At 47.3% G+C, this 21,922-nt stretch overlaps 2 protein-coding genes across 3 annotated transcripts in view; one reads left to right on the plus strand and one right to left on the minus strand.

Annotated features, from left to right (window-relative positions):
* The window catches only part of slc15a4 (solute carrier family 15 member 4), a 35,479-nt gene extending 29,556 nt beyond the window's left edge, over positions 1-5,923 (plus strand). For both annotated transcript variants that reach the window (XM_081703692.1, XM_035536038.2), the window contains one exon: positions 3,252-5,923. In XM_081703692.1, the coding sequence (XP_081559818.1) occupies positions 3,252-3,403 (152 nt within the window). In that variant the 3' untranslated portion in view covers positions 3,404-5,923. The remainder of the gene's footprint in view (positions 1-3,251) is intronic.
* A 3,281-nt stretch (positions 5,924-9,204) lies between these two features.
* The window catches only part of LOC113581637 (transmembrane protein 132C), a 175,846-nt gene continuing 163,128 nt past the window's right edge, over positions 9,205-21,922 (minus strand). The window contains exons 7-9 of the mRNA XM_035536530.2: positions 15,525-15,798; positions 14,605-14,796; positions 9,205-11,550 (exon numbers count right to left, since the gene is read on the minus strand). Coding sequence (XP_035392423.1) covers positions 10,369-11,550; positions 14,605-14,796; positions 15,525-15,798 — 1,648 coding nt within the window. The 3' untranslated portion in view covers positions 9,205-10,368. The remainder of the gene's footprint in view (positions 11,551-14,604; positions 14,797-15,524; positions 15,799-21,922) is intronic.

A 21,922-nucleotide genomic window follows, 5' to 3' on the forward strand; every position in this document is an offset into this window, starting at 1 on the left:
ACACACACACACACACACACACACACATATACACATACATACATACACACACATACACACACACACACACACACACATACATACATACACACATACATACATACACACACATACACGCGCACAAACGCACACGCACATACACACGCACACACACACACACACACACATACACATACATACACACACACATACACGCACGTACACACGCACACGTGCACGTACACGCACACGCACGTACACGCAGCACACACACACGCGCGCACGCGCACGCACACACGCACACAGTCTGCCCGCAGGACGAGAGCACATTGCTTTATTTCCTCAGTGTGGTTTTATTCAGCAGGTCAGACAGAGTGGTGGAAGGCCTAGACTCCACACACACAGGAGGTGGAGGTGGAGATGGAGGCAGGAGAGGAACGTAGCTGCAAATATTGGAAGAGGAGAAGGAAAAAAGGTGGAGATGGAGAAGAGAGCAAGGGAGGGGTGGATGGGTGGGTGGATGGATGGATGGGTGGGTGGGTGGTGGGTGGGTAGATAGATAGATGGATGGATGGGTGGGTGGATGGATTGATTGCTAGAAGGATGGATGGATTGATCGCTGGCTCAGACTTGGGTTGGCCAGGCAGATTAATTAGTTTCTGGACATGTTGATGATTTTATGAAGACAGCCACAAGAACGAGGCAAGAGCAGGGCTGATGGTGACGTCCAGGAGACGTCCCGGCTCACGCCTTACTGAGCAGGGCAACCTCTGCTGGACTCTGCTGGACTCCAGCACTAGTCATGGCTGTTATCACACAGGCTATTCGTTCTTGTCTGAGATGAAGGACGCCTGTTTCTCCCTGTGGTTGGTTGGTTGGTTTGTTTGTTTTTGTTTTATTTAGCAGTTTCTTTCTTCTGCCCTTCAGAACCATGCCCTGCCCCCTCCTGCCCCTTCTGTCTGTAGTGCCCCCTCGCGCCTCCTGTCTGTAGTGCCCCCTCGCTCCTCCTTACTGTCACTGAAGGGAACATGAAAGGTCTTCATTTGCATGAGAGGCTGAGCACTGCCAAGACATCAGCCACCTATAGATAGGCTTCTTCACATTCATCTGCTCTTCATCCCTCTCTCTCTCTCTCTCTCTCTCTCTCTCTCTCTCCCTCCCCAGTTCCCTGCCTTTAATCTTCCCCTCTCAAATTTTTCTGATCACAAGTCAAGCATCTCTCCGACACCTGGCTGCTTTGCCGTCAGGTGCACACGTCTTCCGGAGCACCATCGTCACGTCACTGTCCAATCGCAAGTCCAATCCAATGTCCTGATGGCCTGGGAAAGAGCGGGGGAGGGGCGTGTCTTCCGTCTGGAGTGAGTGGTCTGGGTGAATGTGGTTATCCAGCCTGGAGCGCATATCTGCTCGGGCTGCTCTGGGATTGGGTGTGAATGAGACGGAGCAGATTACAGACAAGGTTATTAGTGGATTATTGGATTAGCAGTTGCGTTGGGATTGAAATTGTCTTAATGAGGGGCAGGAGTGCTTGCCCTCACACGTTTTCATCTTGAAGGGGATCCTTTCTTCCGCTCTTCTCTTCACTGCCCTGTCCTTCATCCTTTCATCTCTTCCTCTCTTCTCTTCTTCCCTAGACATTGAGTCTCATGGCCTCCTGGTAGGAGACTAGTTCAGGATGGGAGCTGCTAAGAGCTGCCACAGCTGACTGCCACCGTCACGAGACTGTAGGCAGTAGAATGCCACTAGATTGTAGACTATCAGATATATTGGTTGGGGGGGAATTCCTCATATTTGTGTTTTGTTTTTGTTTTTTTTATTACAGTAATTTAATTATTTCTAAATCAAAAATGCAAATTTGTAATAATTGTGGGTTGATCCCATTTTCTTTGTTCTTTTTTACCTTGTACGGTTCAGTGTGTTTCACAGGCAGCTTCTGGGTGTTACTTTGTGCCTCGTTACGTTGCAGCCACTGCTGATTTCCCTGTGGGATTAATAATGAGGTGTGTGTGTGTGTGTCTCATCTCTCCCTCCTTGCGTCTCCTGCGTGTGTCTAACCTCCTCCTCTCCACTCACTGCAGTCTCAGTCAGCCGCCGCATGCTCTCACGCGTCTGTCTGATGGATCTCCTGCGATTGGCTGCTTTATGACCGCAGCTCCGAGGTGGTCCAGCAGCTCTTTGGGAGGAAACGCCATCAGCGGCGGCGTTCTCCGTGTTTTATGTGTCTTGCTTCGTGGCCTGGATTATCTTGTGCTGCGGAAGAGGCCTGTTTGGGAGCTATTGATTGGCAGTTTAGCCTGAGTTGTGCCGAGGGGGGGTAGTAAATGTGTTGATATTGTTTTGTGGGGGTTTTTGGGGGCATTCAGGGGCGCCGGGGCGCCATTTGCCTTCTGAAGCTGCAGGGTGGTGAGATTTGCGGGGGAATTGCTCTCTGTGTCGTCGCCGGTCTGGCTTCACGTGGGAGTTCTCCTGCTCCAGGCCCCGCGGTTCCACGACATCAAAGCGGGGCAGGAGACGACGCCCCCCTTCCTCGGTGCAGCGGTTGTGTTGATCTACGACGCAGCATGTGGTGTAATAACACAACCAGGAGAGCATAACAGACGCCAATAACGCTCAGTCCTCAGGAGTCACCGTCATGTAGGGAGGGAGGGCTTGTTCTCCAGCATAGAGGCGAGAAGATGCTATAGGCAACGCATTTAGAGAGCAGTGTGCGCGCGTGGGTTTTTTAAAATGCCTTTTCAGAAACCAAACCTTATTTCCATTATAATTCCATTAATATAAATATTGTATAACTGTCTAATAGAGCTCAGGACCACAGTGGCCTGTGAACTCTTCACACTGACTATTCTGTCCGTGAGCCCATAAAATGAAAAACTCAAATTGAGTTATAGTGTTCCCCAGGAGTGTTCCCCAGGAGTGTTCCCCAGGAGTGTTCCCCGGGCTCAGTTCTGGCACTTCCTCTCTGGTCTTCCTCAGCTGTGTTTGGGGACTCTATATAATATATAATCTATATAATATCTACATAATAGTGTCTACATAGATAGGAATGTATATAAAATATCTGTTTATAATAAACTATTGACAGGATAGTTCTGCATTGTTATACCCTAAAGCAGAGGGTGTGTGTGTGTGTGTGTGTGTGTGTGTGTGTGTGTGTGTGTGTGTGTGTATGATTCTATTCCATATTAGAAATTACTCCTTAGAACAGTCAATATAGTTAGAACTGTGTTTTGATCTCTCTCTCTCTCTCTCCCTCTCTCTCTCTCTCTCTCTAGGTAACATAAATGAGTGTACCCTGAACTACTACTTCTTCCTCCTGGCTGGTATTCAGGGACTCACTCTCCTCCTCTTCTTCATTGTGTCTGTGAAATATGACAAGCAGAAAACCAGAATGAGGAGCCACAGGTCGTCCTTCGCCAGCTCATGAAACTGCGGCGCGCACACTCACACACACTCACTCACTCACTCACTCACACACACACACACCACACCCTGCATTTGGACAATCTAGTTCCAGGCATCTTGTTTTCTAGAATTTTAAACTTTTTTCCTGTTTTTGTAAAGATGGTTTCTTTTTGGTAATCTCCATTTTTAAATGAACACACTGCTTTGCTCTAAAAGCTTCTAGACTGCGTCTCAGCGCTGTTGGTTTTCGGTTCTGGAGCTCTGAGGAAGACTTCTCCTGAGGGGTGTTGGGTAGGTGGAGTCACAGGCTGGTCTCCACTTACGTAATTGATGGTTTTTAATAAGCGCTGTAATGTCCTACAGGGGAACCACAAATCTTGTCACCTCTAGACCAAAGCATCAAGGTCACAAACTGGTCACGTAACGCTCATAGCCTTGACTCCAGCAGTGGGAGCTCTGACGTCACGGCTGCAGTTTAAAACACTCCAGGATGAGTTCTCTTGGTTCTGACATGTTGTTTTGGGTAAGACAGAACAAAAATGACGTCTTTGATGTAAAACAAACAAACAAAAAGTACGATTCTGCAGGTTGTGGAGCCCAGAATGGTCTGGGCGTCTCTACTGGGTGTGCGTGGACTAGTGCAAAGACCTGCACTCAGTGGGGTTTGTACTGTCTGATAAAACTGGCCAAATCTTTTTTTTTTTAGCAATGATCTACATGCAAGTTTCCTCGTGAGTAGCACTGCAATTAAGGTAACGTGTGGGTGTTTCACCATCACCAGTCTTGGAGTGCTGAGAGGTGTTAGTTTTTCAGCCTGCAGTATTTGCATTGCCTTTTCTCTAGAATGTCTTTTAGCTTCAGAAGTGACACCACGCGCCAATTCAGAGTTGGCGTTGGACCTTCTGCTGAATGTGGGAAGCTGGAGTCATTCTGTTTGCCTCGCAGCAGTGTCCGATTGGGAAACGGGTCATAAATGAACAACTCTGGGTTCTATTTACTTAAAGGTAAACAGAACCACATGAGTAGCTCTGCACAAGCTAACATTTGTTTTGTTGTGGCAATGGATTATCTACCTTCACTGTGCATGTGTTTGCTATATGTACGTTGTATCACAACAAATCTTTCTGTAGCTACAATAAGAGCAACAGGAAATATAATGAATTGAGAGCTATAGATGTCACAAGACCTGCAGAACTGTTTTAGGCTGAACAGTGCAACTTGTTTCTCACGGTGCAGCTTTGCACTTCAGGACAGAATGATGCACAGGGATGGTGGAGGTTCTTGTTTCGGGGTCTGGGATGAAACCAGCACAAATGAGGCCCACTCTCACTGAAGAGGTCCCCCTTTAAAGGATATGTTTAGTTTGCTTGTAAAGATTGCTGGTCAGAACACAGAGAGAACATCATTGGAGAAGATCTCACCACATCGCCAGATGAACTCATCATCGCCAGATTAACACACACACATAATCTCCAGATGAACACACACACACACACACACACACATCATCTCCAGATGAACACTTCTTCACTACTTGACTTGAATGTGTTTCTTTACATTCTTGTTTCCCCTTGTGGTCTGCACTGTACACTCTGGGCTATGGAGCTGCTTTACAACTGTAGTTATAACTAATTTAATTTTTTAGCAATAATTATGCATTTTTAACTTAAAAATCATTATTTACTGACTAACATCTTAATGTCTGTGTCATGTTTTTGTTACTGGTACTAGATGAAATATGTCAGCTATAATGTTCTGGTTCCACAATGCATTGGGGCATAAGTTGTGTTTTTTCATGTGTGAATCGGCTACGCTAAGGTACAGGGTAAATGCTAAAGTCTTTGATTTTTTTCCCTCTTTGGCTGATTAATTGCATATCTCTTTTGGCATTGCCGTGCGAGCTGGTAGCTGGACCTGCTTCTCCTTAGGTGTGCGTTTGTAGGAGTTTCTCCAGTGTGTTCTTCAGAAGAGCATACGGTCCGACACCTCGCATAGCTTTTTCACCAGACTAACAGACCCTAATATTTTAAATGGTGTATGCACATATACTAATAATATGCTTAAGAAACAAGTGTGCTATTTTAACTGTTTACAGGCAGTAGCAGGCAGGCATGGAGAGTGCTGGATCATATATTTCTGTAGGACTTTGTAATCGGACTGCTTTGTTCTTGCTAAGCAATTAAAGGCAGCAGGCAGAACTAATCAGTGAAGCGGGTTGGGTGACGTAACACCACGGCAGCACTTTTTTAACTTGAATTTATGTCACTGGCTGCCAGTCGCGTCACAAATTCTCAGGCTGATGCACATTTTTATCTCAGATTATCTTGGCATATTTATTATGATTTAAAAATGTGATGTTTTCCACATGTGATGGTCTAGACACTGTGACTCTTCAGATTCTGATGAAAGCAGTGTGTGAGTGTTTCTGATTCTGACCTTTTCAGATGTAACGGTACGACGCCCTGTTCACCGTGTCTGTGCTGACGCTGATGGCTGGTTTTATCTGATTTATTTTTCTTCATTAAAATTTCACTGAACCTCAGATGCAGCTGCAGGTGAATTGGGGACAAAATAGAACCTGATTTGTTTAAGTGGTTAATTTTCATGAAGCCAAATCCACAAGTTTTGTGTCCATGTGCAGAACCACTGCCTTAATCTGATTAGGGACATATTTCTGTCAGATTAAATCAGAGGGAAAATGAAATTGGCGAATAATCTCCATGCATCTAAAATCCTAATCCACTGAGATCACCAATATCACCAACACCAGCGCTCGCTCTCTCTCTCGCTCTCTCTCTCTCTCTCTCTCGGCCAGTAACAGAAGCAGAACAGGTACCAGCAGATACTCTACAGCCCATGTGAAGTATTTTATGGCTCATGACCTTGACCCTGAACTCTCCTCACTGAGATCACACACACGGCTCTTATCTGGCGTGACGTCCATGTTCAACTAGTGTGCAAGATCCAGCCTTTGCTACCAAAGGGGCGAGTGATTTATATGACACCAGGGAGCTCAAACATGAATATTGATGTGTGTGATTAGCAGTGTGTTCTCACTCTGCAGAGGAACATCACTGACGCTTTTCCCACGAGCTTCATTAGCAGTATAGAGTGAAAGGAAACATCTGCACGTCACCCTGCCGAGCAGCTTCAGGTGGAGGAGCAACTCCAGAACCTCTACCACCAGGCGGTGTGGATCCAGAACCTCCAGAACAGGTCTGTGTGAATACAGTGAGCAGCACTCTGGAGAGCTGCCCTTTCTCCAGCTGACCTGCACGTCGGGAGGCTCCGCTCCTCACGGATGGGCCGAGGTTTAAATGAACGTCTCCTAACAAGATTGTGAAAGGGTGACACGTTAACATGGTGTGCACAGAACACACACCTGTGGTACCGTAAGTGTGTGACAACGTCTCCTGCGTGGTGTAACGGGATGGTAGACTGCATCACTCTTTAGATGGCTGATCTCTGTCCGTGGTGCTGAAACTGAAGCACAGTTCCAGCACTCATGCGGTGGACGGCCAGGCAGAACCTGGGAACATTCTCTCTCTCTCACACACACACCAGTGCCCGTAGGAAGCCATAGTACTGCCCCTGGTCTCTTCAACAGTAATCATTTAAAATAAAACACTTCCTGCAGTCTAGACTCCCCTCTCCCCGCCGACGTGGGTGTGTGTTTGTGTTCAGCAATCACTTGGGTGTCTCGTGGTGTGATTTCGCTCTGCAACAAAGCTGCCTTGTGATTGTGTGTGTCTGACCTGGTACGAGGGGGCGGGTAACGTGACTCCCAGGACACCAATTTGCCTACGTGACGCGGCCGAGCAAATTTCAGTGTTCAGCTTTTCCAGCCAATGGCCTTCGTTGTGTGTGTGGGTCAGTGCTCGGGCAAAGACCTTGAAAATGATGTCATCTCTGCCATGCGTCTGTGTGTGTGCGCGTGTGACAGAGGGGGAGGAGACGTGCGTATACCCTTCTAAAACACAGGGCGTGAGAAGCAGTGTGGTGCTGACTGTTAAGAGCGCGCACACACACACTATTGCTCATGTCTCTGTGTTACAGGAATGACCTGCTGTACTTTGCTTTGGTTCTGAACATTGTTGTTTATGCTCCATTCCTGATTTTTGTATTATGGTTTGTAACGACTCGGGTTGCCGTTTTCATCGGGCGCTCTCCTGTGCAGTGGCAGGCCGGATCCTGTAGGGGGAGCAAGCAGGGTGATGTACAAACTCGGTCGGTCACCCAGGTTGTGGTTCGGGAAGAAACGTGAGCTAGGTCAGCAGTGCTGATTCTGGGCGAGGTTAGTCTCCGTCTCCCTCTGCTCAGGCTCCGACTCTCACGCTGTCTGGGATGATGGAGGACATCACAGGGACGTCATCTGCACTGCAGGGCTTCTCTGTGACACACACCGCACACACACTTACCACGGCGTGAACAAACAGAGTTCCACTATAACTGAAAATGACTTTTGTGCTCTGCGGCGAAATGAAACAGCACAGTGGCCCGACCCACGCAGGAGAAGACGAGAGCAGCGGTAATTAAACAGAACAACACGAGTCTTAATTACAGCGGGGGCCCGCCAGGAGTCTCTTCCCTTCGTGCAACCGTAAAAGTCTTCCCCAGAACCGGCTGCCTTCCTGCGCCCTTCACAGCTGACAAACCGTGCGCCTTAATTCACAGTCCCCAGTGCAACAAAGGCTCCGTCGCCGTCAGTCCCACCCCTGATAGAGCGGCAATGGAAATCTCTCAGAGAAAAGAGAGACAGAAAGAAACAATCATTTATCAGAGAGAGAGAGAGAGAGAGAGAGAGTCAGAGACGGAGAGTCAGACAGAGAGAGAGTCAGAGACGGAGAGTCAGACAGAGAGAGAGTCAGAGACGGAGAGTCAGACAGAGAGAGAGTCAGACGGAGAGTCAGACAAAGAGAGAGTCAGAGAGAGAGAGAGAGACGGAGAGTCAGACAGAGAGAGAGTGTCAAAGACGGAGAGTCAGAGAGAGAGACAGAGGGAGAGAGTCAGAGAGAGAGACAGACGGAGAGTCAGACAGAGAGAGAGTCAGACGGAGAGTCAGAGACGGAGAGTCAGAGAGAGACAGAAAGAGTCAGAGAGAGAGTGGGAGAGAGTCAGAGGGAGAGAGACAGAAAGAGAGAGAGGGAGAGACAGAAGGAGAGAGAGAGTCAGAGAGGGAGAGAGACAGACAGAGAGAGAGAGGGAAAGAGAGAGAGTCAGAGACAGAGAGAGAGCGAGAGCGAGCACAGATGCATCAGGCCATACTGACAAGTAGAACAGGAATGGTTGGCCGAAACACTGAAGGAAAGAAAAATGTCGTTTGGTGAAGAGGAGGATGATGGAGTGATGAGGAGAACGATGGAGTGATGAAAAAAAGCCGAGAACGGAACGATCAGGAGAGAGTTTAACAGACTTGTCCAGTTTCGCTTTTTCATTCTACTTATGTGAGTAAATCGATACGGACTGCAGCGTGTAACGGGCAGGAACAGGCCGGGCGCTGGAGCCGCTGGGGATGTCTGTGTCCTCACTGAGTTTACAAGCTCGAAAAGTTCTGTTGGTGCGGAATTCCGATGGGGACTGGGATCCTACACACATCATTTTTACATTTTATTATGCCTTTTGCCAGCGTAATAGCTTCACTGTACGTCCCATGATTGCCTTCTGATAGTTTTTTGAGTGTCGATTTGCAATTTGTAAGTCTGTAAGATACGTGCCAATCAGACTTTCAGCCAGAGTGGAAAATAATATTTTTTGGTTAATATTATAAAGTTTTCTGATCAAATTCCAATTAAAATTAGAACATTAATAGTCTTATTTTGAACCCCCCACACACCCAAAACTAACTATTTCTGTTCGTAACTGCCAAAAAAAAAAAAAAAAAAAATGCATTTGACCATTCATATCTGCAAAGTAATAGATTCCATTAGTTTGTACCAGAGGGAAAACACTTCCTCAAACACCTCCACGTCCCCTCAGATGAGCTCCTCTCGGGGCACGACGGCTTCAGCTCAATTAGACGCTAATTGGCACTTGTATACCAAAGCCTTACAATAATTCAGCTTGAGCAATTGTGGGTGAAATGTCACATCACCATGTGCAACGATCCCGATTCATTTCAGCATTCTGTCCCAGAGCGGCGTGAAACCTCGAGAGAGGAACACGTTCTGATATCGCTCTCTGCCTTTAAACCGGCCGCATTAATGTTGTCGGATTTATAATTGATTCAAACGGGCTTTTTTTCGTTTAATTTTTCAATACGGAACGTGCGCCAGAAACAAATGACTGAATGGGGGAACAGCTGTCTAAGAGTTGGGACGCATCGGCATCTCCCTGAGAGCAGCTTGACTTCCACGCTGGTGGGCGTTTTGCATAGCAACGATTTGAGGACTAAAATCTGGTTTGAAGGGCGCACAGATTAAAGACGAGCGTCCATGAACGTGAAACCCTCCGGCTTCCGGTCGCCGAACAGATATTCGTGTGGAATCAGAGGCAGAAGTTCATGTGTGTCAAAACAATTCTATGTGCACTTTATTTACAACGGTTCAGTACGCATGGATAACCCAGGACTGGGTCTACCGCCTGCGTGCTCTTCTGTAGCCTCGAACACACGTGCAGAGCAAGTGTGACGCTTGGTAACTCTCACGTCTTTTCCTGTTTTGTAACTACAAAAGTCGCTAAAGTAAAGTCATTAAAAATGAACAGAGAGTAAGAACGTAACGTAACGTAGAGATATAAATGAACAAAAGTAAAAAAAAACAAAAAACAAAACAAAACAAACACGTCTGTATTTACTGATATTTGTCTTTTAAAATCTGTCTGTCGTGAGTTCACGCTGATGTCCTCTGGTGGTCAGAGCACCCCCACACCCCCTCGTGTTTCGTCAGCCAATCAGAGGTGTCGGGATGGATGCGGCCCCTGCGTGGACTCTGTTCCCGTGGAAGGCATGAGGGTGAGTTGGGCAGGTAGCTCACGCCGCCCCCGCGTGCGCTACGCCACGTCGCTGAGCCGCTCCATGTAGTTCTGAAGGTCTTTGGAGTCGCCCAGCTCCACGTCCTGACACACCCACTTTATGTCCTGGTTGGGCCCCTCCCCCAGCGCATCACTGGCCGCGCAGACGCTTTCCACGGGGATGGTCGTAAAGGTGGTGAACTTCACTCGTTTCCTCTTGGTTGTCGGCGACTCGCCTTTTCCGTCTTTGCCTGTACAGACGGCGGCGCTCTCGGCCCTGCGGTGAAGGTGGCCCTGAGCGTTCTTCTGGGAAGAGCCGCCGTTCAGGAGCTGGCTTCCTTCTTCCAGACCTCCTATGCTGGAGTCCATGATGGTCAGGCGCTCCTCTGTCTGAGGAGACAGGCTCACGTGGCTCTCCAGAAGCTCCGCCTCATTCCCGAGCCACACCCAATCGTGTGCGTGATTCATGCTCTCTTGCCCCTCCACTGACAGCTCCTTGTGGCGGTACTTGAGAGTGTAGGAGATACAGTTAATGAGGAAAACCAGGATGGCCAAGCAGAAGACCCCGAGCAAGGCGTACATGCCAATCTCGAGGTCCGAGAGGCTGCGCGGACTCTGTACTAGGTCGTCCTCATACACGTTGCGGCCTCGCGGGAGGTCCACCTGAGCTGGAAAATCGGAGAAGTCGACGGGAACGTTTGGCACCTGACGGCCGGCGTCCGAGAGCTTATTTCCACCGGGTCTCCTCAGGATGGTCGTTTTGGTCGTGGTAGTGATTCGCCTCATCGCTCCGTCTTCCGTATCGGAGACGGAGCTTCCGAAGTAGTGTCCGTCCATGCCGGTTCTGTCCGGGAGTTCCGGGTTCCGATGGCGCTCCCCTCCGCGGTTCTCCAGTTCGTCCGTGTAGTCATGGCCCGTGGGCCGGGAGCCGCCCTCGCCGCGGCCAAACTTCACGAGAACGTTGCAATTCCCGGCGGCCAGAACGCTGCGGCGTTTGAACTTCTGACAGGCTTCGCAAACGCTCATCTCCACCCGAACAAGCAGGCCCCGGCCCTCCGCCTCCGCCGAGACCACCGGCCAGCGCCCCGCCACATCCTGCCGCACGGACACCACCGCCTCGTCCAGAGAGAGCGCCGTCAGCACAAAGTGCTCGGAGCTGTACTGGTCCAGGGGCGCCATCGAGCCATCACTGAACTGCAGCCAAGCACTGATCAGCGCCTCCTAGAGGAAGCAGAGTGCACAACAGGAAACACACATTAAGAATAAAACATTACCCAGAACATACAGTATTTATAGATAAAACCCGAAGGAAAAGGTTCAGACAAAATACTAACTGAAACAATTTATTTGGATAATGCTAACATAATAGCTAGCTAGCGTAATAATGAGTAATAATACATAATACATAACACATACATTAGCATATTTAGTGACATTGTTTATTAAGATAAATAACATGAGCACAAAATTAAAACAAAAACAGTATAAAACAAACAAAAAAAACCCCATAAATAAAACATTTTGTTACTCCCACACACGCATCATCACACACCCATCATCACTGCAACACACCCCACACTCCCACACACGCATCATCACACACAGCTCATCACTGCCACACCCCTCATTACACACAGCTCGTCACTCCCACACCCCGCACTCCCACACACGCATCATCACACACAGCTCATCACTTCCACACACCCCTCATCACACACCCTTCCTCTGCCATAGGACCTCATGCCACTGACAGAATCTGCTGAGCACTGACGTCCCTTAAGTGAATCTCTTAACATCACAGCAGCAGGAGGTTCAGAGCTCCCTCCAGAGAGCCAGCTGGTGTCTGCTCTGCTCCAGAGGACAGGAGGGACATGAAGGAGTCACACGTGCCCCTCTCAGAGAAATACCAGCGCCTCAGCACGGACACATTACACTCCCAGGAAAATCCCCACAGCCCTTTAATCAGTGTGTGTGTGTGTGTGTGTGTGTGAGAGAGAGAGCAAGAGAAAGAGCAGTTGACTTTCTAATATGAATGCTTGCGTAAAGCGTGCTGTGTGGAGTGTGTGAGATGATGACCAGACCCGTGTGTGGAGTGTTTGAGATCAGATCCGTGTGTGGAGTGTGTGAGATCAGACCCATGTGTGGAGTGTGTGAGATCAGACCCGTGAGGACGTTCTGAGCCCTTCTGGGCCTCCTCAACATACAGAGATTTGGACCTGTTGCAGACGCTAAGGGTTAAACTCCTGAACACCCTGGGTAGCAAGAATGTCAACACACACACACACACACACACACACACACACACACACACACACGCTCATCTGAAGTCAGCAGGTATTAAAGTGCTAATCTGGTGTTAATGGAGATGTGTTGTGCTTAAGTCAAACAGGTGGTAATTCCTCTGGTTCCAGGTGTGTGGATCAGTGTGCGAGTCCCCTCCCCAAACCCTTAAACACGCTTTAATGAAGCATGGCAGCAGTTACTATGGGCAACTGCCGTCACCTCACACTCAGGGTGTACATCACATCTGCCTAACAAACGCAAAACTCTGAGAAAACAGAGAAGACGGGTCACAGGAAGAGAGTGTTTGCAAGGACCGGCTTTAGTACCGAAACCTCCCTCACGTCACAGAGACACGCAGGGAGACACGCACAGACAGCGGCACACCAGGACATCCACAGGCTGCATGTTTCCTGAGCTAAAGACCATGGGTAAATTGCTTTAGTTTAAAATCAATTCTGGGATGTCCACTGTTAAACTGCGTCTACAGTGGAGCTCTCACACGGACACATCTGTCCAGAGCTGCGCTCCACAGCTCTGCTCCAGTTCTACTCCAGCTGCGCATGAGGTGACATTTCCTGTGCAGGAGAGAGACGCATCCTCCATTTCCCGCGGCCCCCTGGGATGTCATTTCAGAACAAGCATTACTCTGTGTTAAGAGAATTACTACCCTGGGACACCTAGAAAATGTCTGACTCCCAGTTTAGTTTAATACCTATGAAACGCAGGGCTGTTTGACACACACACACACACACACACACTTATTCAATTCTGTGTTTACTGATAATGTTTCTGTGTAATTCTGTGCAGACCCAGTCGTGCACATTCACTCTTATTACATTTCTAATATTAATGATGTCAGCGTCCGCATATGTGATGTCAGCAAGTACATGTGGCCCGTCAGCAACTCCATGCGTAATATCATCAAAGGTGCAGTACTGTGCAAAAGTCTTAGACCCCCCCCATTTTAATCTAACGGATTATGCTTAAATTATGAGAAATACGATTTTGAATAGGTGTTAGGCTATATATGAATTCATTTTCAAAACACACACAATTTTGGATACAGTTTTCTTTCAGAATGTCCTATGCTCTGCGTACGTGAGAATGTCTGTAAAACTGGTGATAAAAGGCGTCATTGGTGGTGCCTCATGAAGAAGGTTATGAGAGAGAGACTGTCATCAAATGACAGTTACTCTGAAGCTTGTCAATATTTGTGTATCACAGCGTAATCATATATGTGTTATTTCATTGGTTTGTTTTAACTGACTAGGCGTGTCCAAACCTTTGACTGGTACTGTATAATTCAGTCTCTTTATTAGAATGCAAAAATAAAACATTATAGCCTCTAGTATTTAGTGTGACCTCAGGGTCAAGCATTTTCTCTACATATTTCCTGTATTTTCAGTTTTTATATTAACAAAGACACAGAGTATATTATACATATATAATAATATATATATATATAATTATATATGGTCACTATACCATTGCTAGCACAATACAGGCAAGTCTTAGATGTGAAGTGTGTCTCACCAGGCCAGTAAGTCTACTCCTGTAAGTGTGTTATTTTAGGCTTAAGTGTGAGTGAAGCGTACACACGTCTGTAGGTTGAGAGCCGTTCCTGCATGGCTGAGGTTTGTGTCTGTGAGGAGGTTTTCCTAAGCGTGGTGTTTATCATAATAAAGGAGGAGAAACCATCTGGTGTCACTCACAGTGGGCTGTTTACGCTCTGGTTTACAGGAAACGGAGATGAACTGAGGTTTGGGAGAAAGACCAAAGACCTGAACCTCCACCCTCAACACTCCATGTCTACGCTCCCAAACGTCTGTGGATTCTCCACCTACTGTGTCCAAGCAGAACTTCAGCCCAGAGTGCCCTGGAGTGTCTCCGTTCCAGTCACAGTATGACCTCTGCAGTGGTGTGGTCTGCGCTCGCAAATAACTCGGGGAGTGTACGATTTAAGAATTCTGTGTCACTGTTGCAGTGACTGACCTGTTTCGGGGTGTCGAGCACTTCCTGTGTGGTTGCCGTGGCGCTGACAGCTCGGTTGCTGCCTGTGCTGAGCTGCAGGGTGAGTGTGAGTCCGCTGACCAGCTGGAGGCCGAGCTCTGTGACGCTCACACGCTCCTCCAGCACCCGCACAGACTTCTCCGCCAGGATGGAGTCCGACAGAGGAGACAGGACCTGGAGACGCGCGATGATGGAGCTATAAATAAACACGTCTGCTTACACACGCGCACACACACACAATGAACACTCAGATGCACACACGCACACACATATGAAAATGAACACATATGGAAATGAAATCCTTGTGCATGTATGCACACACATATAGAAACAAACATACGTACACACACATACATACACTCACTCACACACAGAAACCCTCATGCATGCATGCATACACACACACACAAAAACACATATACACTAACACACACACACACACACAAACACACACGCAAACAAACATGCACTCACACACATAGAAATAAATACTCTCACACACACACACACACACAAAAAAAACCACACAGATGCAAGACGCAAAATTGCCCAGAGGTATTATCTTCAATTAGGGAGACACACTCATAAAGGCATAAAGGTAGAGCGCTTTGAAACAGGTGATCCACAGAAATAAAGAAGCAGCATCCAGCTCCCCCAGGTCCTAAAGAGATTCAATTTACATCCTATCTACTCTCTGGAAGAGAGCTGGCCAGTAGGCAGGGGAAATCAAGCCTGACTGGGCAGCTCACTCACTCACTCACATTATAACAGCTACGAGAATGACCACATCAGCACAATGAAACAGTGTCTATACAGACAGAAAAGAAACACACATGTAGAAGTAAACACACACACACTCACACACACACACACACACACACACACACACACACACAGAGTACCTGAACACTGGTCATGCCTGTGTCCAGTCCCTCTATCAGACGGCCTTCTTGTAACCGAGCGATTCGTGTATTCTCTACTTTCAGGAAGTCCCAGACCAACCCAGTGATATCCAGCTGCCAATCAGAGCCCAGCATGTAAGTCAGCTGACCTCGGACATCAGCTGACTCGGCAACAAAATGTGTAAGCACCCGCACAGTGGCCCTCTGGTACTGCAGGGTACAGCTCCGCCCCCTGCGCTCTTCATCATCCTCATCCTCACTGTCCCGTGCGGATCTGGGAAAGAAAATGACAATCAGGACTGTCCGTACCTTCATAACCATAACTGTCTTTACACCCACTGTGTGTGTGTGTGTGTGTGTATGGGGGGGGGGGGGGCAGATCTATGAATAATTATATCAGTGAATAGACTTTATGCCAACAGGAGTACTACACACCAGAGAGAGAGAGAGAGAGAGAGAGAGAGAGGGAGAGAGAGAGAGGGTGGAAATGGGAAAGAGAGAGAGAGGGAGGGAGAGAGTGAGTGAGAGGGAGGGAGAGAGAGTGAGTGAGAGGGTGGAAGTGTGAAAGAGAGAGAGAGGGAGAGAGAGAGAGTGAGTGAGAGTGAAAGAGAGCGAAAGAATGAGTGAGAGTGAAAGAGAGGGGGAGAGAGAGAGAGAGAGAGAGAGAGATTATCATTATCAATCCTCACCACACCTGCGGGTCCAGACTCGGTGTGGTAAACAAGGCAGCCTCGGCCCCTGTGTGGGTCTGGAGCGTGAGTAGCACGTCCACCTCCTGTCTGTCCTCAGCAGGGTCACAGACCTAGACCTCTGACCTCTGAACCCCTCCACAGACCTGCTCTGTGCCACCCTGCCAGTCTCAACCCACCCCGCCCAACCCCGAGTGGAACGAACCTCCACACAGATCCGTGTCTAACCAAACCAGGCCACCCGTCTGTCAACACAAGCCCAGGAACGGAAGGGAGGTGAGGTGTGGAACAGGAGACTCGCGAGTCCTGTGTCAAGCCAGCTGGGGGACACGTAACACGCACGCTTTGACTGCCACGAGCCGCGCCCGGAGGGAGACGCGTTCTATGTCAGAGCTACTGTGGAACTAAAAATAAAATCAACCGACAAACATCACAACTAAAGAATGAGACTAGACACGGAATCTGAAATCAGCCAGGAATCCCAGCATGGACCTCTGGGAAAGAAAACGGAGCAGAAGGAAAGAGAGGGAAGGTTTGTAGAGGAAGAGGTGCATATCCGACCAAATGGCTGATCTACGCTTTCTGTGGGAAAGAGGATTTGGGCATTTTGACACGTTCTACACCTGTGACCTGTGGTGTAGTTGAACTACGTCTGTGGCCTGTGGTGTAGTTGAACTATGTCTGTGGCCTGTGGCGTAGTTGAACTACATATGTGGCCTGTGGCGTAGTTGAACTACATATGTGGCCTGTGGCGTAGTTGTACTACATCTGTGACGTCCATGACGTGAGCCCCCTACAGGCTGCCAATGGATAAGCCCCTAATAATGCAGGTTAGAGGCACTGGCAGCAGTTATGCGATACCAATATTAATAACTATTTCTGTGAACTATGTTGTTCTTAGCTGTGCGTGCACACTGGAATTTAAAAGCTTGTTCACACATGTATTTTTGGCTCTTTAAAGGCATCTAACACATTCCCTTGCGTTAGTCATCCTCCCCTGTACAACTGAGCCTCTTCTCTGAGGCTGATAATGGCATCTGCTCCACTCAATGTAGGGAGAACTGTAGGGTCACTAAGAACAGAGGTTTTAAGGACCTATTTAAAAAACAAACTGATTCAGCGATTTAACCGTCGGTAACAAACCCCTGGTGCTGTCAATACACATCTCTCACACTGTGTGTGTGTGTGCATGTGTGCGAGTGTGCGTGTGTGTGTGTGTGTGTGCGTGTGCGGTCTCCCTCACAGGATCTGGGTAGTGAAGGTCAAACCCAGACAAAAACGAACTGATGTCAGTTTGTAACACACGTACACCATATGACACAGCAGAGCTCGTACAAGCTGACAGAGCTAACATGCAGTGTGTGTGTGCGTCTTAAATCCCTGATGTCCATCTCAGCAGTCCCACAGTGTGAGACAGGATTAGCTATTCAAGGCCATCACGCACAGCTGGTCATCCAGCGTGAAGAATTCAGAAACATTCTAACTCATGCCAGAACACAAAATTGTGTTAATCAGTACTGTTATCAGATCAGGGTTTAGGAGCAATTCTGCTAGAAGGAGCAGCACATATCTCAGTCACACACAGCAATGCGTGTGTGCGTGTCCCTTTTATGTGTACAAATACAAAAAGGGATTAGTTTTCAGAGCTGTATGAATCTTATCGTCTGTGTGCGGTGCCGACCCCGAACACCAGCCTGCATAACACACACACACAAACACACACACACACACACACACTACGCATTAGAGCCCCCAACCCACATGTACAGACGCACTACCCACAAAACACGCACAAGCACACAAAAATGCTCTTATACTCTATAATCTATTATACTCTTTAATCTATTATACTCTTTAATCTATTATACTCTATACTCTATAATCTATTATACTCTTTAATCTATTATACTCTATAATCTACAATACTCTTTAATCAATTATACTCTATAATCTAATTATACTCTATAATCTATTATACTCTATTATACTCTAATCTATTATACTCTATAATCTATTAAACTCTATAATCTATTATACTCTTTCCCTCCTCTCTCTCTTTCTCCATCTGCTTCTCTCCCATATTCTCTTTCTCTCTTTCTCTCTCCCTCTCGCTTTTACTATCTTTCTCTTTCTCCATCTGTTTCTCTCCCATATTCTCTCTCTCTCTCGCTTTCACTCTTTCTCCATCTGTTTCTCTCCCATATTCTCTCTCTCTCTCTCTCTCTCTCTCTCTCTCTCTCTCTCTCACTCTCACAGATGCACACATATGCGTTAACAAAGACATACACACGCTCATAATTGAATAGATAGTTATTAGCTTTGCAACAGATGCTGTTATGGCAGCAAGGTTATGCCTGTTACTGCCTGACAAACACAGATGATGGAACACACACACACACACACAAGAAAGCAGTCCTGTGTATTTCCAGGCAATTTGCCAGGCTAGACATTTGGTTCTTGTAAAGAAAAAGCAAAAATGGCTCCCACCCCCAACAAGTCACAGGTAGATCACGACATCTTCCACAGCCGCCCTCATGCTAATTACTCGTGATCACGAGCAGAGCGTCTGCTAGCGTGAGAGAGGCGCCTTGGCATGCGCCTGCGGAGTGACTGCGTGAGCTGACCGCTCACATCCTGCTGCGCACGCGGATGTCTAACGCTGACCACAGCACAGCGGACAGCAGAGCTGCTGAGAGGGAGCCAAAACAAAAAGGATTACGGTGTGGCGTCACACGCTAATTACAACAGGTTACGGTGTGGCGTCGCACGCTAATTACAACAGGTTACGGTGTGGCGTCGCACGCTAATTACAACAGGTTACGGTGTGGCGTCGCACGCTAATTAGGACAATGTACAGGTGTGTAATTACGCGCTATGTAGGACAGTGTACAGGTGTGTAAATACACACTAATTAGGACTGTGCAGGTGTGTAAATTCACACTACATATGACAGTGTGCAGGTGTGTAAATTCACACTACATATAACAGTGTGCAGGTGTGTAAATTCACACTACATATGACAGTGTGCAGGTGTGTAAATTCACACTACATATGACAGAGTGCAGGTGTGTAAATACACTAATTAGGACAGTGTACAGGTGTGTAAATACACACTAATTAGGACAGTGTACAGGTGTGTAATCACACACTAATTAGGACAGTGTACAGGTGTGTAATCACACACTAATTAGGACAGTGTACAGGTGTGTAATCACACACTAATTAGAACAGTGTACAGGTGAGTCTAAATGAATCTAGCCAATCACCATCATCCCCACACATGTGCTAGGGAGAGAGTACATAAGATTGATGACTGACTAAAGCTTTGGGTCCAAGCACCATGGCAAATGTGTTCTGAAAGTGTTACCGTGGCAATGAGTAGACTGGCCACCGGACCGATAGATGAGGTTGGACTCCTGGGCTCTGCTGTTAAATCGGAACAGGATTGCATCAGGCAGCCACGTTGTTAGCGCCGCGCTAACAAGTGTCGTGGCGCTACGCCCGGTCTGCTCATTAGAGCGCTGGCCGTTCCAGCCGGACAGGGGCCCAACCGCCGCTGTGGACAGGCTGACAGACTGGGAATTTCTGAGGAGCTACGCTAATACAACTGATACCGCTCTCAGGACATCTCCAGTACCTGCTAATCTGCACTCAGTGCTGAATGCTCACTGGAGGGCAGGAATCATGTGACATAAACAGACTGTTTAATGACAGCAGAGAACGTGTTTAGATCGTGTTTAAGTCACGTTTAGATCACTACAGTAGCCAAAGATTTGAAAATCCAAAAACGTCTTACAACATCCACAGATTCAGCTTGTGAATGTGAGGAATGTGATAATAGCGGAGAGTGATTATAGCTGAGAGTGGTTATAGCTCAGGGTGGTTATAGCTGGGAGTGTATATAGCTGGGAGTGGTTATAGCTCAGGGTGGTTATAGCTGGGAGTGTATATAACTGGGAGTGGTTATAGCTGAGAGTGGTTATAGCTGGGAGTGGTTATAGCTGGGAGTGTATATAGCTGGGAGTGGTTATAGCTGGGAGTGTATATAGCTGGGAGTGGTTATAGCTCAGGGTGGTTATAGCTGGGAGTGGATATAGCTGGGAGTGGTTATAGCTGAGAGTGGTTATAGCTGGGAGTGGTTATAGCTGGGAGTGTATATAGCTGGGAGTGGTTATAGCTCAGGGTGGTTATAGCTGGGAGTGTATATAGCTGGGAGTGGTTATAGCTCAGGGTGGTTATAGCTGGGAGTGTATATAGCTGGGAGTGGTTATAGCTGGGAGTGTATATAGCTGGGAGTGGTTATAGCTCAGGGTGGTTATAGCTGGAAGTGGATATAGCTGGGAGTGGTTATAGCTGGGAGTGTATATAGCTGGGAGTGTATATAGCTGGGAGTGGTTATAGCTCAGGGTGGTTATAGCTGGGAGTGTATATAGCTGGGAGTGGTTATAGCTGAGAGTGGTTATAGCTGGGAGTGTATATAGCTGGGAGTGGTTATAGCTGAGAGTGGTTATAGCTGGGAGTGTATATAGCTGGGAGTGGTTATAGCTGGGAGTGTATATAGCTGGGAGTGGTTATAGCTCAGGGTGGTTATAGCTGGGAGTGGATATAGCTGGGAGTGGTTATAGCTGAGAGTGGTTATAGCTGGGAGTGTATATAGCTGGGAGTGGTTATAGCTGGGAGTGTATATAGCTGGGAGTGTATATAGCTGGGAGTGGTTATAGCTCAGGGTGGTTATAGCTGGGAGTGTATATAGCTGGGAGTGGTTATAGCTCAGGGTGGTTATAGCTGGGAGTGTATATAGCTGGGAGTGGTTATAGCTGGGAGTGTATATAGCTGGGAGTGGTTATAGCTCAGGGTGGTTATAGCTGGGAGTGGATATAGCTGGGAGTGGTTATAGCTGGGAGTGTATATAGCTGGGAGTGGTTATAGCTCAGGGTGGTTATAGCTGGGAGTGTATATAGCTGGGAGTGGTTATAGCTGAGAGTGGTTATAGCTGGGAGTGTATATAGCTGGGAGTGGTTATAGCTGAGAGTGGTTATAGCTGGGAGTGTATATAGCTGGGAGTGGTTATAGCTGGGAGTGGTTATAGCTCAGGGTGGTTATAGCTGGGAGTGGATATAGCTGGGAGTGGTTATAGCTGGGAGTGGATATAGCTGGGAGTGGTTATAGCTGGGAGTGATTATAGCTGAGAGTGATTATAGCTGAGAGTGATTATAGCTGAGAGTGATACTGCTCCACATACAGGACCTTTTCTTTCTCTTTTGCAGGAAGCTAGCTTTGCAATCCAGCTACAATATTACACACACTCTCTCTCCCTCACGTGTGGGAAATAACTACAGGTGTCTAAGTTTTTTTTAAAAAGGACTCTATGCATGTAGAAGTTTATTCTGACACACGTCTGATATCCTACGAATCTGGTATTTCAATGTAAACAGAAAACACTTTTAATTAGAATTATATCAGTTGCAGTTTAGATGACATTCACACTCAGTTGTTTGAGATAATAATCATATGTCAAAAACATGCCTAAGCTCACAACCCTGACAAGTTTAAACAGAAACAGAGCACTCTGTCCTGTCTAAACTGCAGTCACATGCTTACCTACTAGCTTTGACTCAAAAAAACGACTGTATAACACATCTCAAATATTTGAGATTCAGTTACAATACAAAGTGCTTGTTTAAAAAAATGGTGATATACTAGGTCATT

The sequence above is a fragment of the Electrophorus electricus genome, chromosome 20 (genome assembly GCF_041902795.1).
Source record: "Electrophorus electricus isolate QZ-2024a chromosome 20, ASM4190279v1, whole genome shotgun sequence".
Lineage (NCBI taxonomy): Eukaryota > Metazoa > Chordata > Actinopteri > Gymnotiformes > Gymnotidae > Electrophorus > Electrophorus electricus.